General features: G+C 55.6%; 12 protein-coding genes across 12 annotated transcripts; 3 read left to right on the top strand and 9 right to left on the bottom strand.

The window, feature by feature from the left end:
- Positions 1-1,228: 1,228 nt before the first annotated feature.
- PHYSODRAFT_560508 (hypothetical protein) lies at positions 1,229-1,730 on the top strand. Its single transcript, XM_009529879.1, has 2 exons — positions 1,229-1,316; positions 1,374-1,730. The coding sequence occupies exons 1-2, from the start codon at positions 1,267-1,269 to the stop codon at positions 1,636-1,638; spliced, it is 315 nt and encodes a 104-aa protein (XP_009528174.1). The 5' UTR covers positions 1,229-1,266; the 3' UTR covers positions 1,639-1,730.
- Positions 1,731-2,063: 333 nt separating this feature from the next.
- PHYSODRAFT_506063 (hypothetical protein) lies at positions 2,064-2,942 on the bottom strand (the record flags this gene model as incomplete). Its single annotated transcript, XM_009529878.1, has 1 exon — positions 2,064-2,942. One exon carries the CDS (start codon positions 2,940-2,942, stop codon positions 2,064-2,066), a length of 879 nt encoding a protein of 292 aa, XP_009528173.1.
- Positions 2,943-3,573: 631 nt separating this feature from the next.
- PHYSODRAFT_332814 (hypothetical protein) lies at positions 3,574-4,743 on the bottom strand (the record flags this gene model as incomplete). The annotated part of the gene is made up of 1 exon (XM_009529877.1): positions 3,574-4,743. One exon carries the CDS (start codon positions 4,741-4,743, stop codon positions 3,574-3,576), a length of 1,170 nt encoding a protein of 389 aa, XP_009528172.1.
- A 703-nt stretch (positions 4,744-5,446) lies between these two features.
- Positions 5,447-6,265, bottom strand: PHYSODRAFT_332813 (hypothetical protein; the record flags this gene model as incomplete). Its single annotated transcript, XM_009529876.1, has 3 exons — positions 5,447-5,536; positions 5,595-6,065; positions 6,104-6,265. 3 exons carry the CDS (start codon positions 6,263-6,265, stop codon positions 5,447-5,449), a joined length of 723 nt encoding a protein of 240 aa, XP_009528171.1.
- A 513-nt stretch (positions 6,266-6,778) lies between these two features.
- Positions 6,779-7,966, bottom strand: PHYSODRAFT_509788 (hypothetical protein; the record flags this gene model as incomplete). Its single annotated transcript, XM_009529875.1, has 1 exon — positions 6,779-7,966. The coding sequence occupies one exon, from the start codon at positions 7,964-7,966 to the stop codon at positions 6,779-6,781; it is 1,188 nt and encodes a 395-aa protein (XP_009528170.1).
- Positions 7,967-9,669: 1,703 nt separating this feature from the next.
- Positions 9,670-10,884, bottom strand: PHYSODRAFT_505827 (hypothetical protein; the record flags this gene model as incomplete). The annotated part of the gene is made up of 2 exons (XM_009529874.1): positions 9,670-10,452; positions 10,522-10,884. The coding sequence occupies 2 exons, from the start codon at positions 10,882-10,884 to the stop codon at positions 9,670-9,672; spliced, it is 1,146 nt and encodes a 381-aa protein (XP_009528169.1).
- A 918-nt stretch (positions 10,885-11,802) lies between these two features.
- PHYSODRAFT_252993 (hypothetical protein) lies at positions 11,803-13,074 on the bottom strand (the record flags this gene model as incomplete). The annotated part of the gene is made up of 3 exons (XM_009529873.1): positions 11,803-12,387; positions 12,427-12,602; positions 12,753-13,074. 3 exons carry the CDS (start codon positions 13,072-13,074, stop codon positions 11,803-11,805), a joined length of 1,083 nt encoding a protein of 360 aa, XP_009528168.1.
- A 1,306-nt stretch (positions 13,075-14,380) lies between these two features.
- On the top strand, positions 14,381-15,304 carry PHYSODRAFT_508947 (hypothetical protein; the record flags this gene model as incomplete). Its single annotated transcript, XM_009529872.1, has 2 exons — positions 14,381-14,954; positions 15,000-15,304. 2 exons carry the CDS (start codon positions 14,381-14,383, stop codon positions 15,302-15,304), a joined length of 879 nt encoding a protein of 292 aa, XP_009528167.1.
- A 77-nt stretch (positions 15,305-15,381) lies between these two features.
- PHYSODRAFT_560503 (hypothetical protein) lies at positions 15,382-17,017 on the bottom strand (the record flags this gene model as incomplete). Its single annotated transcript, XM_009529871.1, has 1 exon — positions 15,382-17,017. The coding sequence occupies exon 1, from the start codon at positions 16,957-16,959 to the stop codon at positions 15,382-15,384; it is 1,578 nt and encodes a 525-aa protein (XP_009528166.1). The 5' UTR covers positions 16,960-17,017.
- Positions 17,018-17,815: 798 nt separating this feature from the next.
- On the bottom strand, positions 17,816-18,754 carry PHYSODRAFT_509667 (hypothetical protein; the record flags this gene model as incomplete). Its single annotated transcript, XM_009529870.1, has 2 exons — positions 17,816-18,132; positions 18,178-18,754. 2 exons carry the CDS (start codon positions 18,752-18,754, stop codon positions 17,816-17,818), a joined length of 894 nt encoding a protein of 297 aa, XP_009528165.1.
- A 760-nt stretch (positions 18,755-19,514) lies between these two features.
- On the top strand, positions 19,515-20,698 carry PHYSODRAFT_332808 (hypothetical protein; the record flags this gene model as incomplete). The annotated part of the gene is made up of 3 exons (XM_009529869.1): positions 19,515-19,746; positions 19,818-19,924; positions 19,973-20,698. The coding sequence occupies 3 exons, from the start codon at positions 19,515-19,517 to the stop codon at positions 20,696-20,698; spliced, it is 1,065 nt and encodes a 354-aa protein (XP_009528164.1).
- Positions 20,699-20,772: 74 nt separating this feature from the next.
- PHYSODRAFT_252880 (hypothetical protein) lies at positions 20,773-21,936 on the bottom strand (the record flags this gene model as incomplete). The annotated part of the gene is made up of 1 exon (XM_009529868.1): positions 20,773-21,936. The coding sequence occupies one exon, from the start codon at positions 21,934-21,936 to the stop codon at positions 20,773-20,775; it is 1,164 nt and encodes a 387-aa protein (XP_009528163.1).
- Between the last annotated feature and the right edge of the window lie 146 nt (positions 21,937-22,082).

Genomic DNA, 22,082 nt, shown 5'->3' with positions numbered 1-22,082 from the left:
ACATTTTCCGTTTCCATACCCAAAAACCTCCGACCCTCCGACTTTCTCCGACTCGAACACAAAACATGCGGATAGGAGGGGGTCACCTTTAACTATCACCCAGCTACGCGCTACGCGCGAACCTAAAACCCCTAAAGGCTCGCTGCGCTCGCTGGACCAGAACCCTAAGCCCGCTGCGGCTCGCACGCGTCGCCTTCGCTTGCTAGGTAGAGCACTGCTGGGTCCTGGGTTTGTAGCCGCGTGCTACGCACACGGACTGTCAAACCGCAGGCGGGGGCTCGCTACGCTCGCTCCGTGCCATCCATCCCAAGGCTCCGACCAATGAGCAAACGGGACGACTAATCTTTCTTGGACTGTGTATGCATATCACTTTGGGAAGGGGTAGGGTAATACTGTTATGCTCCGACCGCGCTTGACTGGGGATTTGTATACCTATCATCTTAAGTGCGATCGGAGATTTGATGATATTCTACCATATGTGTTACGGACCGTAACGCGAGCACTACAAGTTGTATTACTAGTATAGTACAACCGTCTGTAGTGTTGTTTGCCTATTTAAGCGCTGACTCGCCAATTGCTTACATCAGAGCCTGACCTCCCTTATGCTATAGCCTATCTAATGCGTGGAAATATGATTGTTATGTAAGCACCGTAGTTCCTCTCTAAAATCGCATTATTGGAAATGCTTCGTTTTTGTGAATCCGTATCCAACCCAAGAAAAGGCTCGGCGACAACGGATGTTATCCGTGTGATCCGATAGGGTAACATACGGTATCGTATAACACGTACGCTACGGTATCGTATAACACGTGCGTAACATACGGTATCGTATAACACGTACGCTACGGTATCGTATAACACGTACGCTACGGTATCGTATAACACGTGCGCAATCGGATCACACGGATAACATCCGTTGTCGCCGAGCCTTTTCTTGGGTTGGATACGGATTAACAAAAACGAAGCATTTCCAATAATGCGATTTTAGAGAGGAACTACGGTGCTTACATAACAATCATATTTCCACGCATTAGATAGGCTATAGCATAAGGGAGGTCAGGCTCTGATGTAAGCAATTGGCGAGTCAGCGCTTAAATAGGCAAACAACACTACAGACGGTTGTACTCTACTACGACTTGTATGTAGTGCTCGCGGCCGTTTTCGACACTGGCAGTGCCGGTCGGCACGGCGTCGACCAGCATACCTGTAGGTCATTCCCGAAAACTTCACCTGCTGCACACTTGGGACTTCCGCACGCTCCTCGTAATGAAGCTCCAGATCGTCCTCGCTGCTCTCGCCGCTGTGATGTTGCCTGTGTAAGTGCCTGTCAATGGCTGGATCCAATTGCTATGTTTTCTGACCTCTTCCTCCAGCCATGGTGCAAAGTTGCAGTGCAGTGGAGCGGTCTCTGACAGCAATGGTAACCCCGTCGCTGAGAGCTCGGGTTTCTTGACGGCCGACTTCACCCAGAAGGCCTGCGCCGCGTCGGGCGGTTCGATCGAACCTAACAGGAAGGGTAACGATAAGTGCTGCGTCGTTTCCAACGAAGACGCATTTTTGAGTTCGTGCAGAGGACTCAAGGCTGGAAGCCAATTCCCGAATGGCCGCCCCATTCCCGCGCGGTGCTGGGGTGATTGATGGTAACGGGCGACGGTGTACAAGACTCCAAACGGGCTACTGTAGACCTCTGAGACAAATCCAACCACAAAGCAATGTCGCGTTATCTTGTCGCCTGCGTTATTTGTTTGCCAGACGTTTCGGCGAGGTTCACATCAAGAACGTCGCAACCCCACTTACCTTACCTCGAAGTGCTCTTCCACACCCAGACAAAAACCGCCGTGGATTGGCACTCACGTACCTACATGATATTTTCGTATTTGTCCTAACAAATGCGGCTACATGTACATGTATTTGAATCGACCAGATCCTAAAAATCCACAACACGAGAGAAATTCATATGCATTGAAACTAAGCACGTTGAACAGGTTCGTCGACGCTAGGTAGAGTTCATATCGAGTTCCAACTAGCAGCTGTACGCAAGTCTGCTCCTCGGCCAAGCATGCCTAATAGTCGGACACCATACTATTAGTACTGAATCCGTCCGAAGACACGGAGGACTGGAAGCCCGAATGCGGTCGGTAGACCTTCCCAGTGGCCAGAAGCTGCGCGCGCGCGACGTCCAAGGCGCTCATGCTCGTGACCTCACTAATACACGCAGTACAGAACGTCACCTTGCGCTGCGAGAGCAGCAGATCTGGGTCCACGAAGCTCAGTTTGCGGACGATCTTGCACGCGTGGCACACGAAGCCGAAGCACAGTTTGCACGTGCTGTTGCTCTTGCCAAAGTCGCCCAATCTCCTGCCGGTTATCGGGGCCGAGCACGTCACACAAATGTTCTTCCGGTTTGGAGCGCCATGTAGCTTGGACTCGGCGTATTTCTTGTCCAGCATGAAGTTGAGCTTCTTCATCTGGCCGCAGTAGGCGTACTTCAGCGTGCAGAAGAAGACTCCGGCCATGTTGGGGACAGCGATCCTCTTGATCATGTCACCACCAGGGTCCATCACGGCCGTACCGAAGAGCTCCATAGTGTTCGGCCCAACTTGGCGCCAAAACGCAAGCGCGGACATGTTGCCGCGCACGCGGTTGGGCAGATCGGGTGTCTTCGGGAAGCTCACCGAGTGCATGAGGTGATACGCCAAACGCTCGCCATCTCTCCAGCGGATGAAGCCCGTGGCGTCGACGTACACGTAGTCGCGGTTCTTGACGAGGTTCGTGGAGGCGAAGGGGATGTCCACCTCCATCCATTTGACGATTAACGCCTGGAACGGCTCGTCCAGCGAGGGCTCGACGATGCTGTCGAGCACAGCAGCTCCACTGAAGTCGTCAACGTACGAGGCCTTGACGCGCATGGCTTCGAGTGTGGGGCTGACGAGACCGAACATCAGGTCGTCCAGTTTGCCCTCTTTGTTGCCGATACCCCAAATCAGCGGCAAGCCATTACCCGTGATGTTCTCGCCCGCCGACGCAGTTCCTTGACGCTCGACGTACATCTTGATGCCTTGACGCTGCTTGCAGAGCTTCCAGCGACGCGGATCCACGCCCTTCTTCTTCTCGTCCTGGTACGTCGTGTACTTCTCGAGGTTGGCCAGGATGAGGTTATTCGCGAGCTCCTTGAGCTGCTCGTGGTCGTGCTCGGTCAGCGCGAGCTCAGTGAACGGGTTGACGATGAATCGCCCCTTCACCATGGCTGATTCTGAGTAATGTGAAGAACGAAGTGGATTGAAAACTGACTGTGACTTGGTAAGCTAGAAGCGCAATCGGGTAACCCTTGATAAGACCAAGCAGGCAGGTGAGTGTTCAAAGCGGGAGATAAGACTGTGCCTTCAACTGCCAAAAGCCCTAAGACATCCTCGACAGTTTCAAGCTTCAAGGGACTATCATTGATTCGAAGACGTGATATCGGGTACAGTACTGAATGCAGTACTAAGAAGATAAGAAGAATGCATCGTCCTCGGAGATAAAAAAGTCTATATTGAAACGCACAACAAACTTATCAACCAAACAAGCCTTCAGTTACTTCATACTGGAGTTGGAGTACTCGACGCTTCCGTCCGACGACGACTCGAAGCTCGAGTGGTTGACCTTGAAGTTCTTCATCATCAGCGCCTTGGCGCAGTCCACGGAGCTGGAACTCGTAACAGAAGTAATGCACGCCGTGCAGAACGTCACCTTCCGCTGCGACAGCAGCATGTCCGGGTCAACGAAGCTCAGCTTCCGGCTGATCTTACACGCGTGACACACAAACCCGAAGCACAGCTTGCACGTGCTGTTGCTCTTGCCGAAGTCCCCAAGCTTCCGCCCCGAGATCGGTGCCGAACAGGTGACACAGACGCTCTTCTTGTTCGGAGCGCCGTGCAGCTTCGAGTCGGTGTAAGCCTTGTCCAGCATGAACGACAACTTACGCATCTGACCGCAGTACGCGTACTTCAACGTGGACAGGAACACATTCGCCATGTTCGGGATCACCAGCCTACGCACCAAGCCAGAGTCAACCGGGTCCATAACTCCAGTCACGTACATCTCCATGTTATTCGGGCCGATCTGTCGCCAAAAGCCGACGATGGAGAGGTTACCGCGCACACGGTTCGGCAGCGCGTGAGTCTGTGGGAAGTTGACGGAGTGTAGCAAGTGATAGCCCATGCGCTCGCCCTGTGGAGTGGTGATGTAGCCCGTTCCCTCGAGGTAGACGTAATCGCGGTTCTTGACCAGACTAGTCGAGTGGAAGGGGATATCGAGCTCCATCCACTTGATCACGAGCGACTGGAACGGGTCTTCCAGAGTCGGCGTGATGATTGTGTCGAGTACAGCCGCGCCACTGAAATCCTCGACGTACGAGGCCTTGACGCGCATCGTCTCGAGGTCTTCGCTGATGACACCGAACAGGAGGTCGTCGAGTTTCCCCTCCATAGTACCGACACAGAGGATCGTCGGTAGCCCCGACCCCGTCGGTTCATCGCCCGTAACAGGAGCATGCGAACGCTCAGTGAACACTCGGAGTCGCTCCCTCTCCTTCAACGGCTTCCAGCGACTCGGGTCGACTGAACGCGTTGAGCCGGACATGTACTTCATGCAGTGTTGGAGGTTGGTTAGGATGCGCTGGTTGGCGAGCTCTTGGAGGGAAGTGCGATCGGCTCGAGTGAGGTTGAGTTCTTCAAAGGGGTTGACGAGGAACCGGCCCTTCATGTTGACAATGGGGGCTGCTGGGTGTGTTGCGTTGCTGGAGACTAGGCAAGTATTGGAATGAGAGAGCTGTAGGCAAGGGTCACTTGGACGAAAGAGTGCAACGCGAGCATGGGATCAACCCAAGCGAGGCCAGCGTAACTATGCAGCCCAGCTGCTTATTCATGACAATTTGACATCTGCGTTGCTCGCCGCGGTCCGACGTCGTAGCGAGGTGAAACGCAGGCGGCAGATCGCAATGGGATAGCCTTCCTCAAGAGGAAGAGGGGGGGGGGGCTCTCCCTTTATTAATAGCGACCTCGCCAGCCTCAGAGGGGTGACTCAATACTTCCCATATGCTTAAGCTGCAAAACCCGCCTCGAACCTCGACCCCCTAGGCTGCTCAAAGGCACATGCACACCATGTTGAGGGTGGGACGAACGTTGCTGCTGTTGAAGCGCCAATCCTGACGAGCGATCATTCCGTTGTCAACGTGGACAAGCATCCAAGTCTGTGGGTCCCGCGATTCGAGGCAGGTGGCAGAAGGAGATTCAATATAGTGAGCTGCCTCGTTGTACTGTACTTCGTACCCACAAGTTCCGAACATGTCCTTGGTTTGTGCGGTAACGGGGCATGTTTCGTATCTCGATCTGCTGCAGCCATAAATCATTGTTGAACTCAAGTGTACGATGGAAGGCCATGTATACATGTATTCGTAGTGACGAGCCTAATCGTGATCAAACTGCAACACCGCGATGACTTGAGGGCAACCCGCTGCCTCGTCCGACGAGAGTATCGACGGTACCATGGCTGCATTCTGAGTTACCGATATCAAAAGATCTGTCGGCGTGTATTACAGTGTAAATGCCGTTCACCTTGCGCGATATGTTCGTGTAGAACGCCTTGTACCCCCAGTATACATCCTCGTGCGTCCAATGCATCCTATCCTTCATCAGCATTTGGAAGATCGCGTGGGGGGTTTTCCCTTCAACCAGCCAGTTCTGAAACTGCGTTTGCCGTAGCTTGGTTGCAATGGCCTGCGTGGCCTTGTCCTTCTTCGCCACCACGATCGCCTTCGCCAATGGGACGTCGTTGTAAACACCCTGCAAGTGCTTGATCATATCTGTCTCCTTGTTTGTGTTGTACCGGTTCAGCGAATGGAAATAGTTGTACCAAACCTTGAAAGTTGGGGCGGAAAGGAGTTTATCAGCTCCCACTTTGTCAAGCTTCAACACGTTGAACACGACGTCGGGGGGCAGTCCCTTGAGAAACCACCCCTCAAATTGCTCCGCCTGAAGCGCCCTGGCGACTGTCCTCACCCCCGAGTTCTTCTTCCGCTGGCCTTCCTTGCCACAGCTTCGTCTCCGTAGGTCTTTGTCATTACCGCTGTCATGCTCGCTGCCTGGCCAGGACTCTTCCAGTTGTAATCCAGCACGAAGAAACTCCAAGTCTTGAGCTTCGGGTTCGTTAGAAGATTCTTCGTTCCTGTATCCAACCCCAGGGAATTGAAGACCTCGAGCGGTGTTTTCTTCTCCTTCAGCCACATTGCAATTTGTTTTTCCTCCTCAGTCTTCCGAAATTTGAATCCTGCTACAGGATTTTTTAGCTTCGATAGCATCCCGAGCAGTCTCGCCGCCTGCGGAGTCAATTTTCAAGCTAGGCGAAGTCGAACTTCCATTCACGTCGGCCGAAGCTGTAGCAGCGAAAGTGACGAGAAGGAGGAGAGGGGTGAAGAATTGCCGCATGGCTGACGAGGCGGTTGGCCCAAAGATTGCCAAGTGAGGTTGCGATTCACCTATCCGATCCCCCAAATGATCCCTCGTAGGAAGACACGCAGTCCATCTGGCTCTATATGGCGACGAAAATGATTTCGTGACGCATTTCAGCTCTCCATTACCGCTTGATACGTCAATGGCATGATGGTTATCGAGTAAAACATTGATTCCGTGATGGTATCGTTTGATGAATGGTTCAAATACTCCGATAAGATAAAGCATATTCATTCATTCAGTGCCTAAAACCTCGTGTCCACGGCGAGCACAACTCTGTAATCTAACGCCTACTGCGTGCTCGCGTAGGAATACTCGCCGCTGCCTTCGGACGAAAGCGTTTGCTCGAAACTATAGTGGGTGGCCCTGTGGTTCTTGAGCAGCAACGCCTTCGCGCAGTCCACAGAGCTGACACTAGTGACGGAGCTGATGCACGCCGTGCAGAACGTCACCTTCCGCTGCGACAGCAGCATGTCCGGGTCAACGAAGCTCAGCTTCCGGCTGATCTTACACGCGTGACACACAAACCCGAAGCACAACTTGCACGTGCTGTTGCTCTTGCCGAAGTCCCCAAGCTTCCGCCCCGAGATCGGTGCCGAACAGGTGACACAGACGCTCTTCTTGTTCGGAGCGCCGTGCAGCTTCGAGTCGGTGTAAGCCTTGTCCAGCATGAACGACAACTTACGCATCTGACCGCAGTACGCGTACTTCAACGTGGACAGGAACACATTCGCCATGTTCGGGATCACCAGCCTACGCACCAAGCCAGAGTCAACCGGGTCCATAACTCCAGTCGCGTACATCTCCATGTTATTCGGGCCGATCTGTCGCCAAAAGCCGACGATGGAGAGGTTACCGCGAACACGGTTCGGCAGCGCGTGAGTCTGTGGGAAGTTGACGGAGTGTAGCAAGTGATAGCCCATGCGCTCGCCCTGCGGAGTGGTGATGTAGCCCGTTCCCTCGAGGTAGACGTAATCGCGGTTCTTGACCAGACTAGTCGAGTGGAAGGGGATATCGAGCTCCATCCACTTGATCACGAGCGACTGGAACGGGTCCTCGAGCGTTGGCATCACGACGGAATCCAGCACAGCCGCGCCACTGAAATCCTCGACGTACGAGGCCTTGACGCGCATCGTCTCAAGGTCTTCGCTGATGACTCCGAACATAAGGTCTTCCAGCTTGCCTTCCATGGTGCCGACGCACAGGATCATAGGTAGTCCGGAGCCTGTGGGACCGTTACCGGACGCAATCGCGGACGCGGCTCCCTCGGGGCGTTCGGTGTAGACCTTAAGCTTCTCCTTCTCCTTCAACGGCTTCCAGTGGTGCGGGTCGACCGAACGCTTTGAGCCCGACATGTACTTCATGCAGAGCTGGAGGTTGGTGGTGATGCATTGGTTAGCCAGGTCTTCGAGGGAGGTTCGATCGGCGGCGGTCAAGTTGAGCTCTTGGAAGGGGTTGACGATGAATCGGCCCTTCATTGTTGGGTTCCGTTGGAATGTACTGTATGTGGGGGTGCTGGCGATGGAGCAAGTGCGGGAATGAAGAGCGGACGTGAGGGATGTGTGGTGCTGCCAAGAGGCATAGGAGGCGAGGTGGAGGCTCACACGATCCAAACAGTACTCACTCGAGCACGACAGCAACTGGGGCCGGAATCAAGCGCAAGTTATGCAGCACAGCTGGAGGTTTGGCATCTGGAGCTGTACTCATTGCTCGAGGGTCGTGTACAGTATCAGGTAAGACACCGTAGCGCGACGAAACGCTATGGGTAACAGCTAGAGCTGTCGACGTCGAGGGTTTTGACCTTGACCCGACGTCTTTTTCTGTCGACGTCCGTGGGTCCGCTCGAGTCGAGCCGACATCCTCCGCTCGACTTTCTGCTGATTGGTCAAAAGGAGTTTTGGTGAAGCCAATGAAATCTCCTGACCTCAGACGTGCCCATTGCCTCAATCAACTTGTATCCGCGACTCAAACAAACAGCCAAGTACGATAATGATTTTCACTTGGAAGAGCTCCGCTATCGAATGCTGTAGAGTCTACACCTTTGGTCTACACTGTAGACCAGCTAGCAGCGAGTCTGCCTGAACGATGGGATGTCCATGCCCCGGATGAACTACAAAATATGGGGTGGACGCTGATCTAAGCTGAGTAGCTTGCATGAGACGCCCTAGCAAGTGTTGACTGCGCTCAGACAGCGACTTGAGTGTCAGCGCCAGCCATGTTGTCAAAGGCGTCGTCTCCGGCTGGGCCGAATACACCAGACCATGACGCGCCTTCAATGGTTCCTTTGTCGTCTGGGAGTTGCGCAACTGCATACATCTCTAGATCCAATTACGAGATTGATTGAGTGGAACACGGGCTCACATGTAGGTCATCGCAAGCATTATAACGTCGGCAGTGTTTGTACCCGACCCTATCGCGATCTATAGCGGAGAAGTTGCCCCTCTCAGTTTCACTGAGAACGCGCTTTACTACCAGTCTACATTATGTGTATGTACTCACGTCCCTCAATGAGGCTAATGCAGGGTGCGCCACCTCGCGGTGTCTTAAGGATCCTATTTCGCAATAGTGACATGCTTTTGGATGTCGACTGGGTGTCCCTCGACGACTTTTGGACGTCCGGGCGTTAGCCGGGGCGACGACCCGACGTCGACCGCTGGTAAGTGTAGGAGGTGGTGCCGCTCTGATCTCGGCTGCAGCTCAAGAAGAGCGTCAAAGCGTCAGCTGGGCCACCTGCCTCTGCCGGCCTCATATCAATACTCTTGGCAAATGCGTAACCCCCATATGCAACAGCATATGGGGGTTACGCATTTGCCAAGAGTGATGCCTTGAGTCAAGGCATCACCTAATGCACCCGGCAATATTCTACGCGCGCATCATGGCGTCCTTGAGCTGGGGCAGGCGATGTCCAGACACCTGCTGTCGATCTCCAATCCTGACGAGTGATCCTTTTCCGCTTCAACGTGAAGCGTTCAAGCTTCCTACGGTTGGCCGCAACGCGTTCGAGGCGAAAGCCAGCCGAGAAGATGGACGCTCGTGCGAGTATAGGGAGTGAAGTTGGCTGATGATTGTGGAGAGTACAGTAGTGTACTGCGGTTGTTTGCCCGTAAGTATATTCGAAGATCACTCGGATCTAACACTCAGCTCAATTTTATTTCTTGTCTTGTTAAGCAGTCTATACACTCTAGCGACCACCAAGGTCCGATTGACTGCCAGTCGAGTACGACAACTCGGTACTGTTTGCTCCTGAAGACAGGGCCCTGTCTGCACTTGAGTTCGCATCCTGGTGACGCTGTCTTGCCAGCAAGTACGTGCGAGCAACGTCAAGCGCACTCATGCTTGTCACCTCGCTGATGCACGCGGTGCAGAACGTCACCTTGCGCTGAGAGAGCAGCAAGTCCGGGTCCACGAAGCTCAGCTTACGGACGATCTTGCACGCGTGGCACACGAAGCCGAAGCACAGTTTGCACGAGCTGTTGCTCTTGCCAAAGTCTCCGAGCTTTCGGGTCGTAACCGGAGACGAGCAGGTTACGCACACGTTCTTCCTGTTGGGAGTCCCATGCAGCTTCGACTCCTCGTAGCGTCGCTCGAGCATGTACGAGAGCTTGCGCATTTGTCCGCAGTAGGCGTATTTCAAGCTCGAGAGGAACAGGTTGGCCATGTTGGACACCACCAGCTTACGCACCAGTCCAGCGTCCACCGGGTCCATGACTCCAGTCGCGTACATTTCCATTGTATTCGCACCAACTTGGCGCCAAAAGGCGATGATCGAGAGGTTGCCACGGACGCGGTTGGGTAGACCGTGAGTCTCTGGGAAGTTGACCGAGTGCAGCAAGTGGTAGCCCATGCGCTCACCCTTAGAGGTCGTGACGAAGCCTGTGCCTTCGAGGTAAACGTAGTCGCGGTTCTTGACGAGACTCGTGGAGGCGAAGGGGATGTCGAGCTCCATCCACTTGATCACCAGCGACTGGCACGGGTCCTCGAGCGACGGCAGCACCACCGACTCGAGTACAGCCGCTCCACTAAAGTCGTCGACGTACGAGGCCTTCATGCGCATCGTCTCGAGGTCTTCGCTGACAACGCCGTACATGAGGTCGTCCAGTTTGCCTTCCTTCGTACCGACGCAGAGGATCATGGGCAGGCCAGACCCGGTCGGCTCATTGCCGGAAGCTGCGGCTGCTGCTGCGCCCTCGGGTTTCTCCGTGTACACCTTGAGCTTCTCCTTCTCCTTGAGCGACTTCCAGTGAGCTGGGTTGACCCTGCGCTTGTTGGTCTGGTAGTGCGTTAAGTACTCCAGGTTGGTTGAGATGCATTGGTTGGCCAACTCCACAAGGCTCGAGCGGTCGGCTGCAATCAGGTTGAGCTGCTGGAACGGGTTAACGACAAATCGGCCCTTCATCTTGCCACTGTTGACCTTAGTACTCGCTGGCTGTCGAGCGAGTTGTCAAATGAGGTCGATACGGTCGTAGTTTACGGTCGCTGTTCGCTGTTGAAAGGGAGAGGCACCCGCTTCCCACTCCTGCACTCAGTTCTTGATGATGGTCGATAGCCAACTCTTATGCTTGACGCCAATGCAATTTGTACTGAAGTTTATCGGGAAAAGCTAGGGAGCATCGAAAGCGGAGCACCGGAGCAGAGCATACGATGGCAGTAACACCACATGAATGATTTGACTTCACAGTCAACGCAAGATCGAGATAACGATACGTGTATGTATTTTAGAATACAGATCAAAGTGCACCTTGAAGTCAAAGCGGTCATTCGTCTAGTGCTCGCAGTCTGGCATAACCCCACGTACGGGGCGGACAGAATACCTGCTGGAACTCGGTATCATCGCAGTCGAGAAGGGCTTGAAAGGACGATAGTTGCGCTGGGGTTCTTGTTGCGGCTGCTTGGTCTTGCTCAATGATTTCGAATCTGGAAGGCTTGCGGCGTGTACTGTGAATGCCGTATCCGACTCGGTGGGGGTCATGTTGGGTTTGTTGTCGTCCACTGCGGGGGGAGGCAGGCTCTATGATGCGTGGAGGCGCACTCTTGAGAGCCGATGGCAGCCACCAGTGGCGATCAAAGTGCAGTGGCTCCAGCTTTAGCAGACCTTCAGAGTCGATGATACGCATGAGCTCATGCAGGCAAGGACGGCCATGGATTCTTCGAAATGTCCCCGTGCACGTACTTCTTTCTAGTCCATGGACAACAATTTTATGAGCCTGATCAAACTTCGCCATGAAAATGTCGGTCGCCAGCAAGTTCGTTTTCTTCTTCCCCATAGCGACAGCGTTTCGAACAGCTACTTCCCCTATCTTCTTTTTTGCTTGAGCTAGAACATTGCGCCGATGTGCCAAAGACACACAAACTTATCCGAAAGCACTTCGCTCTCACTTTTCGCGGACGATGAGTACGAGTTGATCGAGCTGGCGACGTCGATACTCCAGAGCAGGACATCGTGTTCGGGTAGTGCTTCTGCGTCCGCATCTCGTACTGAGTGGACGGCTACAAGCGACGCACTGATCTCCGATGCTGTGCGTACACAGCGCACACAGAACGTCATCTTCTCCGAGGTCACGCCTGGCTTGTAGGGCGACACCTTGAGCATCTTGTGGACAACTCGGCAGCTCGAGCACACGCGCGCGCAGCAGACGCAACAGATCTTGTGGATGTCTCCAGGCGCCGCGGGTTTCACGGTGCGTTTGCATAGTGAACACTCCTTACAGCTTCCACTTGACTTTAATGGAGGGGTGGCGCGTTTGAGCAGATACGCCAGCTTGTACATCTTGGCGCACTCGAGGTTCTTGGGGATGGACATGACGATCTCAGTGACTGTCGAGACCACGAGAGACTCCGGTGCGTCCCCCATGGCACACACGAATCCCCGAAGAAATACGTCGACGACGCGCTCGGAGCGCTGTCGATAGAGGTAACAGTACGACAGTCTAGCTCGCACAATACCGAACTCCGTCAGCTCGTGGACGTCTGGGAGGTCAATAGAATGCTTCAGGTGATACCCCAGCGGCTGTTTAGCTCCGTCCGGCCCCGTGATAGTCGTAAAGCCCGTCGTCTCGAGGTACACGATGTCCCTCACCCGCATGACTGTCCCAACCAGGAACGGATGAGCCTTAACTGCCCATTTGACAGCAACCTCGTGGAACGGCTGAGACGGTGAGGGCTACACGAGTTGGCCGAGCATCGCCCAATCCACATAGCCATCCTCCACCATAGCAGACTTGAGCTGCATGCTCTGGCTTGTAGGCGTCCGCAGTCCGAGCATACAGTCCTCAACTGTTCCATCCAAGCTGCCGACTGCAAGCATGAGGGGCACCACTTCGTTGTCGCGCAGAGGGTCTCGTAGCCTTGACACGCTCCTCCGCTCCACCGCCGCTGCCCCGTACTGCTTGTAGAGCGTAAAGCTGTCTTGCTGCTTGAGCTTCTTCCACTCGCTCGGGTCGACCTGTCCCTGGCGTGTCGTCAAGAAGTCGTGATAGTAGTCGCGCGTCTCGCGCACCACGCTGGCCGCGTAGCTCTCGAGCGCTTGAGCTTCATCGGGCGGCAATTCCACCGCGGGGAAGAGGTTGCGAGGCAGTGGGAACTTCATGAAGGGGTTGTCTTGCTCCTCGCGTGAGACTGGTGGCGGGCTGGTTGAGAGGTGACTTGTGTGAAACTCACTGTGTACTGACCTACTGAAGTGCTCAAGGTATCCGAGGCACGGACGGGGCCGTCGTCAATGCAAAAGCTTGCGTGCTCTTTGCGCCCTGGTGTCTTATCTCCAGCCAAGCCACTCGCGAGTACTGTACGCATGTGAATTGGGCAGAGCTGAAACTTCGCCCATCAACGCCGACAGTCAGTCTCTCTTGCCTGCTCGATGCCGTCTCTACGTACTGTAGATGTATTATATCTGCTGGCGCAAGGATCGTCATGGGTTCTGCAGCTTGCACTGGAGCTGGAGACGAAGGGTAAGTTGCTGTATCACGCAAGCGATGAAGTGGGGCAAAAGACCGCGCAGGTCGTGTCTGACCTCGTACAGGGCACCCATTGTCGTTAGCCTCGCTGACCCGAGTGCCAAGCGTTTTGGCGACTCGTGACGTTGCAACTCGGAAAAATACCATCGATGTATCGATTGGCGCGGTCAGAGCCATATAAAACCGTTTGATCAGTTTAATCCGTAATTTATTTTAAATTACCGAAGCGTTTAATGCGCCCCAAAACGGTTGCTGGAACGCGACCTTCGAATATAGTGGAGTTCAGTCACTTGTTTAATCACGTTGCTAGTTAAGAGTCGCATTAGAATTGTTTGATGAGACCAAAAAGTGGTCTCATCAAACAATTCTCCGGGATTAAACTTTTATGCGCGACCTTTGGTGAGGGTTTTGGAAGGCGCCCAAGGACGGAGGTAGGTCGTGGCAGTTTGAAGCTGACACAAATTTTAAGACAGTTGTTTCAGACTATTTTTGTGACCTATTTCTGGATGCCATATTTTAATCTGGAAGTTTTATGGTCTCCAAACCTATTTCAGATTTGATCGGGCCTACCAAATATAGGTCGCATATTTTAAATTTAGTCCGGAAAAACACACCACTTATTCTTTGTCCAGACTAAATTTATGCGCAGATAAGATTGGCTACCTTTTTTGGTCTGTATTTGGGAGAGCGTCACATGAAGCCGCATGAAGCCGCGTCCTTCCCTCTCTCGATATAGCGCTCGGGAACTTCTGGCTCGGACTCCGACGTGACGGAAGAATGTGGGCAGTGCCGTAGTTTCCAGACAAGAGAAGCACGAGTCCAAGTCTCCCCACAAGGCGTTCGTCCAGCCAACACCAAGGTCCATCTCCGAAGAAGGCCATGACTCAAATGAAGACGGGCGATGAACTTCAGCACCAATACGCTGAAGATGAAGGTCTCGGGATGGAGGAGCAACGCCAACCTTCTCTTCCTGCGGACGGAGATAATGAAGCTGCTCAAGTCGCAGACGTTGTTGTGCTCTCAACGGAAGAGCTGACCCCTGTTCCTGAAGTTTCGAGTACCTTGGTGGACGATATCATCCAAATTCTGATGAAGGCAACGGACTGGCTGCAGCTGTACGAAGCTGTCGTGATGCTGCGTCGGATCGTAGTGCACCACAGCGAGGCGATCACCACCAAGCACGTCGAGGAGTTCCTGCGACCGCTTGCGCTGGAGTGCGACAGTCTCCGCTCGACTCCGTCGAAGAACGGCCTGCTGGCATGTGCGGAATGCTTCCGGTTCCTACCTCGATCGGTTCTGGAGCGTCCGTTGCTCGGCGGTGCACACCCGGAGGTGTTGGACGTCCTCCTCCGTCGCTCGGTTTGTGAGAAGAAATTCCTGCGTGACGCGGCGGCGACTGCAGCTGAGGAACTCGCAGCTCACTTGGCTGGACTGCCGCTTCTCGCTGCTGCTGCGCGGTATGGTACCAACAAGAATGGCAAGCTGTGCGGGACGGCCGCGAAGATCATAGCGTTGAGTCTGCTGCAATTGCAACAAGACCAGCAGACGCTGGCTCACAAAGGCAGCGAGTCTTTGCGATCGGTGTATCGAGCGTTGGCAGCCTTCCGAGAGAGCAAGGACGGCACGGCACGCGCTGAAGCTACAGCGAGTTTCCAGCGACTGGGCGAGCTGCTGGGTGCGCAGGAGCTCGAGTTGGGCTTGAAGGACGCGTTACCAGGCGCTGGCCAGGCCGGAGTCGTGGCTCGCATCCTGAAAGACGCGTTTCCTCGGACCAACGTCGCCAAGGCGCGTCCTCGTACGGACTCGCTGCGAGATCGCGTGAGGCAGGACGCCAACGGACGAGCAGGAACGGTAGTAAGCCGCTAGCGGGGCTAATACAAAACATTCTAACGCTGTGTATTGTCGAGTTATACGTGGGTTGTTATCCCCTCAGTACGAACTGCTTACTGCACGTCGGCGACGCCCATGACGATCTCGCGTCCGAGGTCGTCCGAGAGCTTGTCGCCGCTGATGACGACGACGCGGTCGCCCGAGGACAGCCAGCCCATCTTCTTGGCGTGTGCGATGGCCTCGGCCGTGGTGGGGCGGCGCTCGAGGTAGTCGGGCACGACCGGGTAGAGGCCGCGGTGGATCTGGAGCTGGCGGCCGACCTTGAGGTTGTCGGTGAAGCACATGACGGGGACGGTGGGCTTGTACTTGGCCACCTTGCGCGCCGTGTAGCCCGTGGCGGTCAGCACGATCATGAGCTGCGCGTGCATCTCGTTGGCCGTCTTGACGGCCGAGGACACAGCCGACTCGACGTCCGACGTGGGCGGGTCGAACTGGAACTTGGCGCGGTACGTGGGCTGCAGCAGCAGCTCGTCAGCCTCCTTGATGACCGTGTTCATGGTGGCCACCGACTCGATCGGGTACTTGCCCTGCGCCGACTCGCCGCTGAGCATGACGCAGTCGGCGCCGTCCAGCACGGCGTTGCCCACGTCCGAGACCTCGGCGCGCGTCGGGCGCGGGTTGTTCTGCATGGACTCGAGCATCTGCGTGGCCACGATCACGGGCTTGCCGACGGCGTTGCAGCGGTCCACCATCATCTTCTGGTACGTCAGCACCTTCTGGGCGGGCACCTCCACGCCCAGGTCGCCGCGCGCGCACATGATGCCGTCCGAGGCCTCGAGGATCTCCTCGAAGTTCTGCACGCCCTCCAGGTTCTCCACCTTGGAGATGATCTTGGGCGCGATGTACTTGGGCTCGTGCGCCCAGTGCTTCTTGATGCACTCGTCAACGAACGCGCGGATCTCGTGCACGTCGCTGGCCTTGCGGATGAAGGACGCGGCAATAAAGTCGATGTCGTGCGCCACGCCCCAGTCCAGGTCGCGCTTGTCCTTCTCAGACAGCGCCGGCAGCTCCACGATGAGGCCCGGGAGGTTCACGCCCTTGCGGTTGCCGATCTCCTCCGTGTTCTCGATCTGGCACGTGATCTCGCCCTGGCCCACGGCCGTGCACGTGAGGCGGATGAGGCCGTCCGACAGCAGCACCGTGTCGCCCACCTTGACCGTCTCGGCCAGCTGCTGGTACGTCACGTAGAACTTGTCGGCCGTGCCCGTGAGCTCGAAGGCCGGGTCCGTGGTCAGCACCACCGACTTGCCCTTCTCCAGCTTGATCTTCTTGCCGTCGGCCATCTTGCCCGTGCGGATCTCGGGGCCCTTGGTGTCGTGCAGCACGGCGCGCAGGTTGAACTTGGCCTTGCCCTCGGCGTGCACGCCGCGGCACGCGCGCAGGTTGTTGACGCGCAGCAGCGCCTCGTCGTACTCGGCGTGCGAGAAGTTGATGCGCATGATGCGCAGGCCCTCGTTCGTGAGCTTCTGCAGCATGTCGAGCTGCTCCGACACGGGGCCGATGGTGCCCACGATCTTGGTCATGGAGAACTTGGAGCTGCGCGGGTTCTTCCACAGCTCCGAGGCCGACGCGATGCTGCGCGCGTTGCGCATCGTCGTTCGGACGGAGCGGAGGGCCAGGTTGCGCAGCATGACTGGAGGATTAAGGTTGAGGAGGAGGTGCGGACGACGAGGAAGGTCTGCGAATGAGGCGATTGATACACACAGGGTCAGCACGGTATCATTCCATTATCGGGTCAAATCCTTTCCCTCCTCCAAGCAGACATTGCAGTGCGTGTCTATTAAGTGTCGGGAGCGATTTGCCCCTGCCAGGGTTGCTTGGGGCTGCTTACCTGTCGACGAGGAGCGTCCTTGGCTTGTGGCGGTGCGAGCCAACGGAAACGTGGGGTGCAGCTTGTCTTTGGTGCTTGGACTCGCCCTGGAGAGGCTGATGCTGGGAATCCCTCCCAGCTGGGTATAGTTGATTTTGCCACGTCTATGGCTGAATATGGATCGATAGACGCATACAAAACAACCTGGCTATAGTGTAATTCCTGTGATATTTAGTGATGATGTTGATATGAAGTGGTGTGGAGGTCAGGAGGAAGGTCGTGATCAGTCGGCAAGGTCCAGCATAGTGAAGACAGAATAGTGTAGGGACGACCTCCCTCCCTGACTGTAGCGGCGGTATCGCTGCCCAATCACTGGTCGCGCCCATCCCCCGCGATCCGGCGGTTGAACTTGGTGCAATTGCAATTGCTGTTCAAGCCGCACAAAATGCGAGGGCGAGCGCGAAACACAAGCGATGGGGAACTTGAAGCAGTCCGCGAGTGTTGCGCTTCACTGCGGCGGCGCCAACGTTGACAAGCACAGGTGATTCTGCTCTGCTTTAGTTAGAGAAACCCGGACAAAAGAAGTGGGCAGGAAGATTCGCTTCTTTTAACTGAATTTGACTGCTGCATCGCCTGCTCATGCACCATGACGGCCAACTCAGTGCCATCCTCCGTTGTCAAGGCAACACGTCACTGATTTCTTGAAGTCCTCGATTTATTACCGTCTTACTACCGTCCCTGCTCGTCCGTTGGCGTCCTACCTCACGCGCCTTGGCGACGTTGGTCCGAGGAAACGCGTCTTTCAGGATGCGAGCCACGACTCCGGCCTGGCCAGCGCCTGGTAACGCGTCCTTCAAGCCCAACTCGAGCTCCTGCGCACCCAGCAGCTCGCCCAGTCGCTGGAAACTCGCTGTAGCTTCAGCGCGTGCCGTGCCGTCCTTGCTCTCTCGGAAGGCTGCCAACGCTCGATACACCGATCGCAAAGACTCGCTGCCTTTGTGAGCCAGCGTCTGCTGGTCTTGTTGCAATTGCAGCAGACTCAACGCTATGATCTTCGCGGCCGTCCCGCACAGCTTGCCATTCTTGTTGGTACCATACCGCGCAGCAGCAGCGAGAAGCGGCAGTCCAGCCAAGTGAGCTGCGAGTTCCTCAGCTGCAGTCGCCGCCGCGTCACGCAGGAATTTCTTCTCACAAACCGAGCGACGGAGGAGGACGTCCAACACCTCCGGGTGTGCACCGCCGAGCAACGGACGCTCCAGAACCGATCGAGGTAGGAACCGGAAGCATTCCGCACATGCCAGCAGGCCGTTCTTCGACGGAGTCGAGCGGAGACTGTCGCACTCCAGCGCAAGCGGTCGCAGGAACTCCTCGACGTGCTTGGTGGTGATCGCCTCGCTGTGGTGCACTACGATCCGGCGCAGCATCACGACAGCTTCGTACAGCTGCAGCCAGTCCGTTGTCGTCTTGGTCAGAATGTGCACGCTGTCATCCACCGACGCGCTTGAAGCTTCCGGAACAGGGGTCAGCTCTTCCGTTGAGAGCACGACAACGTCTGCGACTTGGACGGTATCACTGCCACTATCAGCTGGAAGAGAAGGTTGGCGCTGCTCCTCCATCCCGAGACTGCCATTCTCAGTGTATTGGTGCAGAAGTTCGTCGTTCGTCTTCATCTGAGTCATGGTCTTGAGAGGTGGAGCTTGGCGTTGGAGTCGGCTGGACGAGCGCCTCGCGAGGTGGCGTGGACGCGTGCTTCTCTTCTCTTCTATTCTATTCTCTTCTCTGGAAACTTCGGCACTGCCCACATTCTTCCATCACGCCGAAGCCAGAAGTTCTCGAGCGCTATATCGGGAGAGGTATTAAGAGGTTGATGTGACGGCCTCCAAGGTGAAGTGGCCACGTGGTAAACTTAACAAACCTTATCAAACTTTCGGTTGTGCTACAGCCCAACCAAGCACCACTTGCAATGCTGCTGCTAGGACACGTGCGTGGTGACAAAGCAGCATTGTCTAGTCCGACGACGTTGCGCAGTAGTGGAGATCGTGGATACGCCTGACCTACCACCAACTCCGGATCGGGACGATCTCGCCAATCGATGGTCATCCCGCGATGGAGCTGGTCGTGGTCGCTGCAGCGTCGTCGTGCCGTGCCATTCCTTCAAGACGCCTGGCACTCAGGGCACCAAGGTTAGCGACAAAGCAGACCATGATAACGAGTCGATAACACGTCGTCAACTCCAGCAACGAGGTTAGGCACGATCGTGCGCGGGGATTTGCACCACACTTCGCCCCTGGGGATACAGCGCTTGCGTGAAGCGATGCAGCTCCACAGCCTGCACACGCACCAACTTCGCCATTGAGTGAGCTGCGGAGACGGCCGATGCGGCCATTTAACATTTCGCCACCACCAACCAAGCAGCGGAAGTTCCTCATGCAGTTCCCGTTGCCTCGCAACATCTTCCCCGTGGTGGAGCTACCACTTGAGCAAGTCCAAACACTCGAGAACAACGCAACTAGCGTGGTGCGTGAAATTCGCGATTACTACTACGACTTCTTGACGACGCACCATGAACGAGTTGATCTGAGCGAGTGGAAGAAGCTCACTACAAGCTGTACGGGGCGGCGGCGACAGCAGATCGGGTGAATGCTTTGCGGTTGTTGGGGAACCAGTGTGGCAATGAAGCGGTGTCTCTCATGCTGGCAGTCGGTAGTTTGGATGGCACTGTCGAGGACTGTATGCTCGGACTGCAAACGCCTACAAGCCAGAGGATGCAGCTCAAGTCTGCCATGGTGGAGGATGGCTATGTGGATTGGGCGATGCTCGGTTAACTCGTGTAGCCCTCACCGTCTCAGCCGTTCCACGAGGTTGCTGTCAAATGGGCAGTTGAGGCTCATCCGTTCCTGGTTGGGACTGTTATGAGGGTGAGAGACATCGTATACCTCGAGACGACGGGCTTTACGACTATCACGGGGCCGGACGGAGCTAAACAGCCTCTGGGGTATCACCTGAAGCATTCTATTGACCTCCCAGACGTCCACGAGCTGACGGAGTTCGGTATTGTGCGAGCTAGACTGTCGTACTGTTACCTCTATCGACAGCGCTCCGAGCGCGTCGTCGACGTATTTCTTCGGGGATTCGTGTGTGCCATGGGGGACGCACCGGAGTCTCTCGTGGTCTCGACAGTCACTGAGATCGTCATGTCCATCCCCAAGAACCTCGAGTGCGCCAAGATGTACAAGCTGGCGTATCTGCTCAAACGCGCCACCCCTCCATTAAAGTCAAGTGGAAGCTGTAAGGAGTGTTCACTATGCAAACGCACCGTGAAACCCGCGGCGCCTGGAGACATCCACAAGATCTGTTGCGTCTGCTGCGCGCGCGTGTGCTCGAGCTGCCGAGTTGTCCACAAGATGCTCAAGGTGTCGCCCTACAAGCCAGGCGTGACCTCGGAGAAGATGACGTTCTGTGTGCGCTGTGTACGCACAGCATCGGAGATCAGCGCAGCACTCGTTGCAGCCCACTCAGTACGAGACGCGGATGCAGACGCGCTACCAGAACACGGGTAGTATGTAGTCGTAAAACGATCGCATTGACATTCAATAGAGTTTAACCATACACTATCTCGTTCTAGATACCTAGCCTAGCAAACAATGGACGACGACACACTAGTCATCCTCGACCTCGACTGCGACTGCGTCACCGAGCGGTAGTCGGCCGTGTAGAACCTCGCGACTCCGCCATTGTTGTCCATGAGCGACACCTCGGCTTCGTTCTGCGCCATGGCGTTCTCGAGACACGGCGACGGCGAGCAGAAGACGAGTCTCCGTCGCGTGACCTTCATGTCGGAGCTCACAAGTCGCACGTTCTTCTTGATATTGCATGAGCTGCAGACGCACCCGGAGCACACGCTGCACGAGCTGTTGCGGTTCAGCAGCTTCCCCAGCTTCAGGACGCGCTTCGAGCAGATAACGCAGTTGTCGCCAATGCTCTGCGGTGCCAGGGTCATGGAGATGTAGCGCTTGGCGGACGCGAGTGACAACCGCATCGCGTCACCGCGGCATTGCGTCGGCGGCGTAGGCAGCATGAGCTTGATGAAGCGCGGCGCCACTGCGCGTCTGGCTCGGTCGCTCATAGAGTCCATCATTCCCAGCGAGTAAACGGACACCGCGTTCTCCTTGATCTGTCGGTAGAATGAGCACACAGATAGTTTACTACGGACAAGTCCGGGTAGCTCATGAGCTCCTGGAACGTCGACCGAGTGCAAGAGCTGGTATCCCAGTCGACCGCCGCTTGGAAGGTGCAACACGCCAGTGGCTTCGACGTAGACGTAGTCGTGGTTCTTGACGAGCCCCATGGACTGGAACCGCACGTCCAAGTCCATCCACTTCACCGTCATGGCTTTGAACGGGTCGCTCGTTGTTGGCTTGGAGATCGTCGTGAGTAGAACAGCGCGGCTGATGTCGCCTTCGCGGGGGGTTCCTACTCCGCGCATCACACTGTCCAGCGTGCCGGGGCTTGAGCCGACACAGAGCAACGACTGAAGTGCGCAGTTGTCGTCACTCGGGTTGACTTGGAATGGGAAGGAGACGTGTCGTCGTTGCCGCTGCATGTACGCGCTCATGTCGTTTTTGGTCTTCACGAGTTTCCACATGCTCGGGTCCACTGTGCCATTTTCCACGTCGGAGAAGAGCTGATACCGGTCCAAGTTGGCGTCGAGGATTGCCTTGGCCACCACCTGAAGCTGCGTCGAGTCCGACGGCGTGAGCGATATGGTGGACTGATAAGGACTCGAGTCGTTGGTCATCTTGGTTGTCGTGGGCAAATACGGAAGTGACACTCGTCCGGCTAATGGCGAAGTGAACCAAGGACCCGCTGGTCTGAGAGTCCGAACGTTGAGCCATGTGCTTCAGAACATGTACTGTGCTCAAGGTGACAGGAACCGGTTGGTTA

This window comes from Phytophthora sojae (genome assembly GCF_000149755.1).
Source record: "Phytophthora sojae unplaced genomic scaffold PHYSOscaffold_5, whole genome shotgun sequence".
Classification (NCBI taxonomy): domain Eukaryota; phylum Oomycota; class Peronosporomycetes; order Peronosporales; family Peronosporaceae; genus Phytophthora; species Phytophthora sojae.
The sequence above is the reverse complement of the archived record's forward strand: the minus strand, read 5'-3'. Positions and strand labels throughout refer to the sequence as shown.

What these genes read in the sequence shown, in the direction of transcription:
- PHYSODRAFT_560508 (XM_009529879.1), top strand. Translation starts at nt 1,267, where the DNA reads ATGAAGCTCCAGATCGTCCTCGCTGCTCTCGCCGCTGTGATGTTGCCT. An exon ending in GCCGCTGTGATGTTGCCTGT is followed by an intron (nt 1,317 to 1,373) that starts GTAAGTGCCTGT and finishes CTCTTCCTCCAG; the next exon opens with CCATGGTGCAAAGTTGCAGT.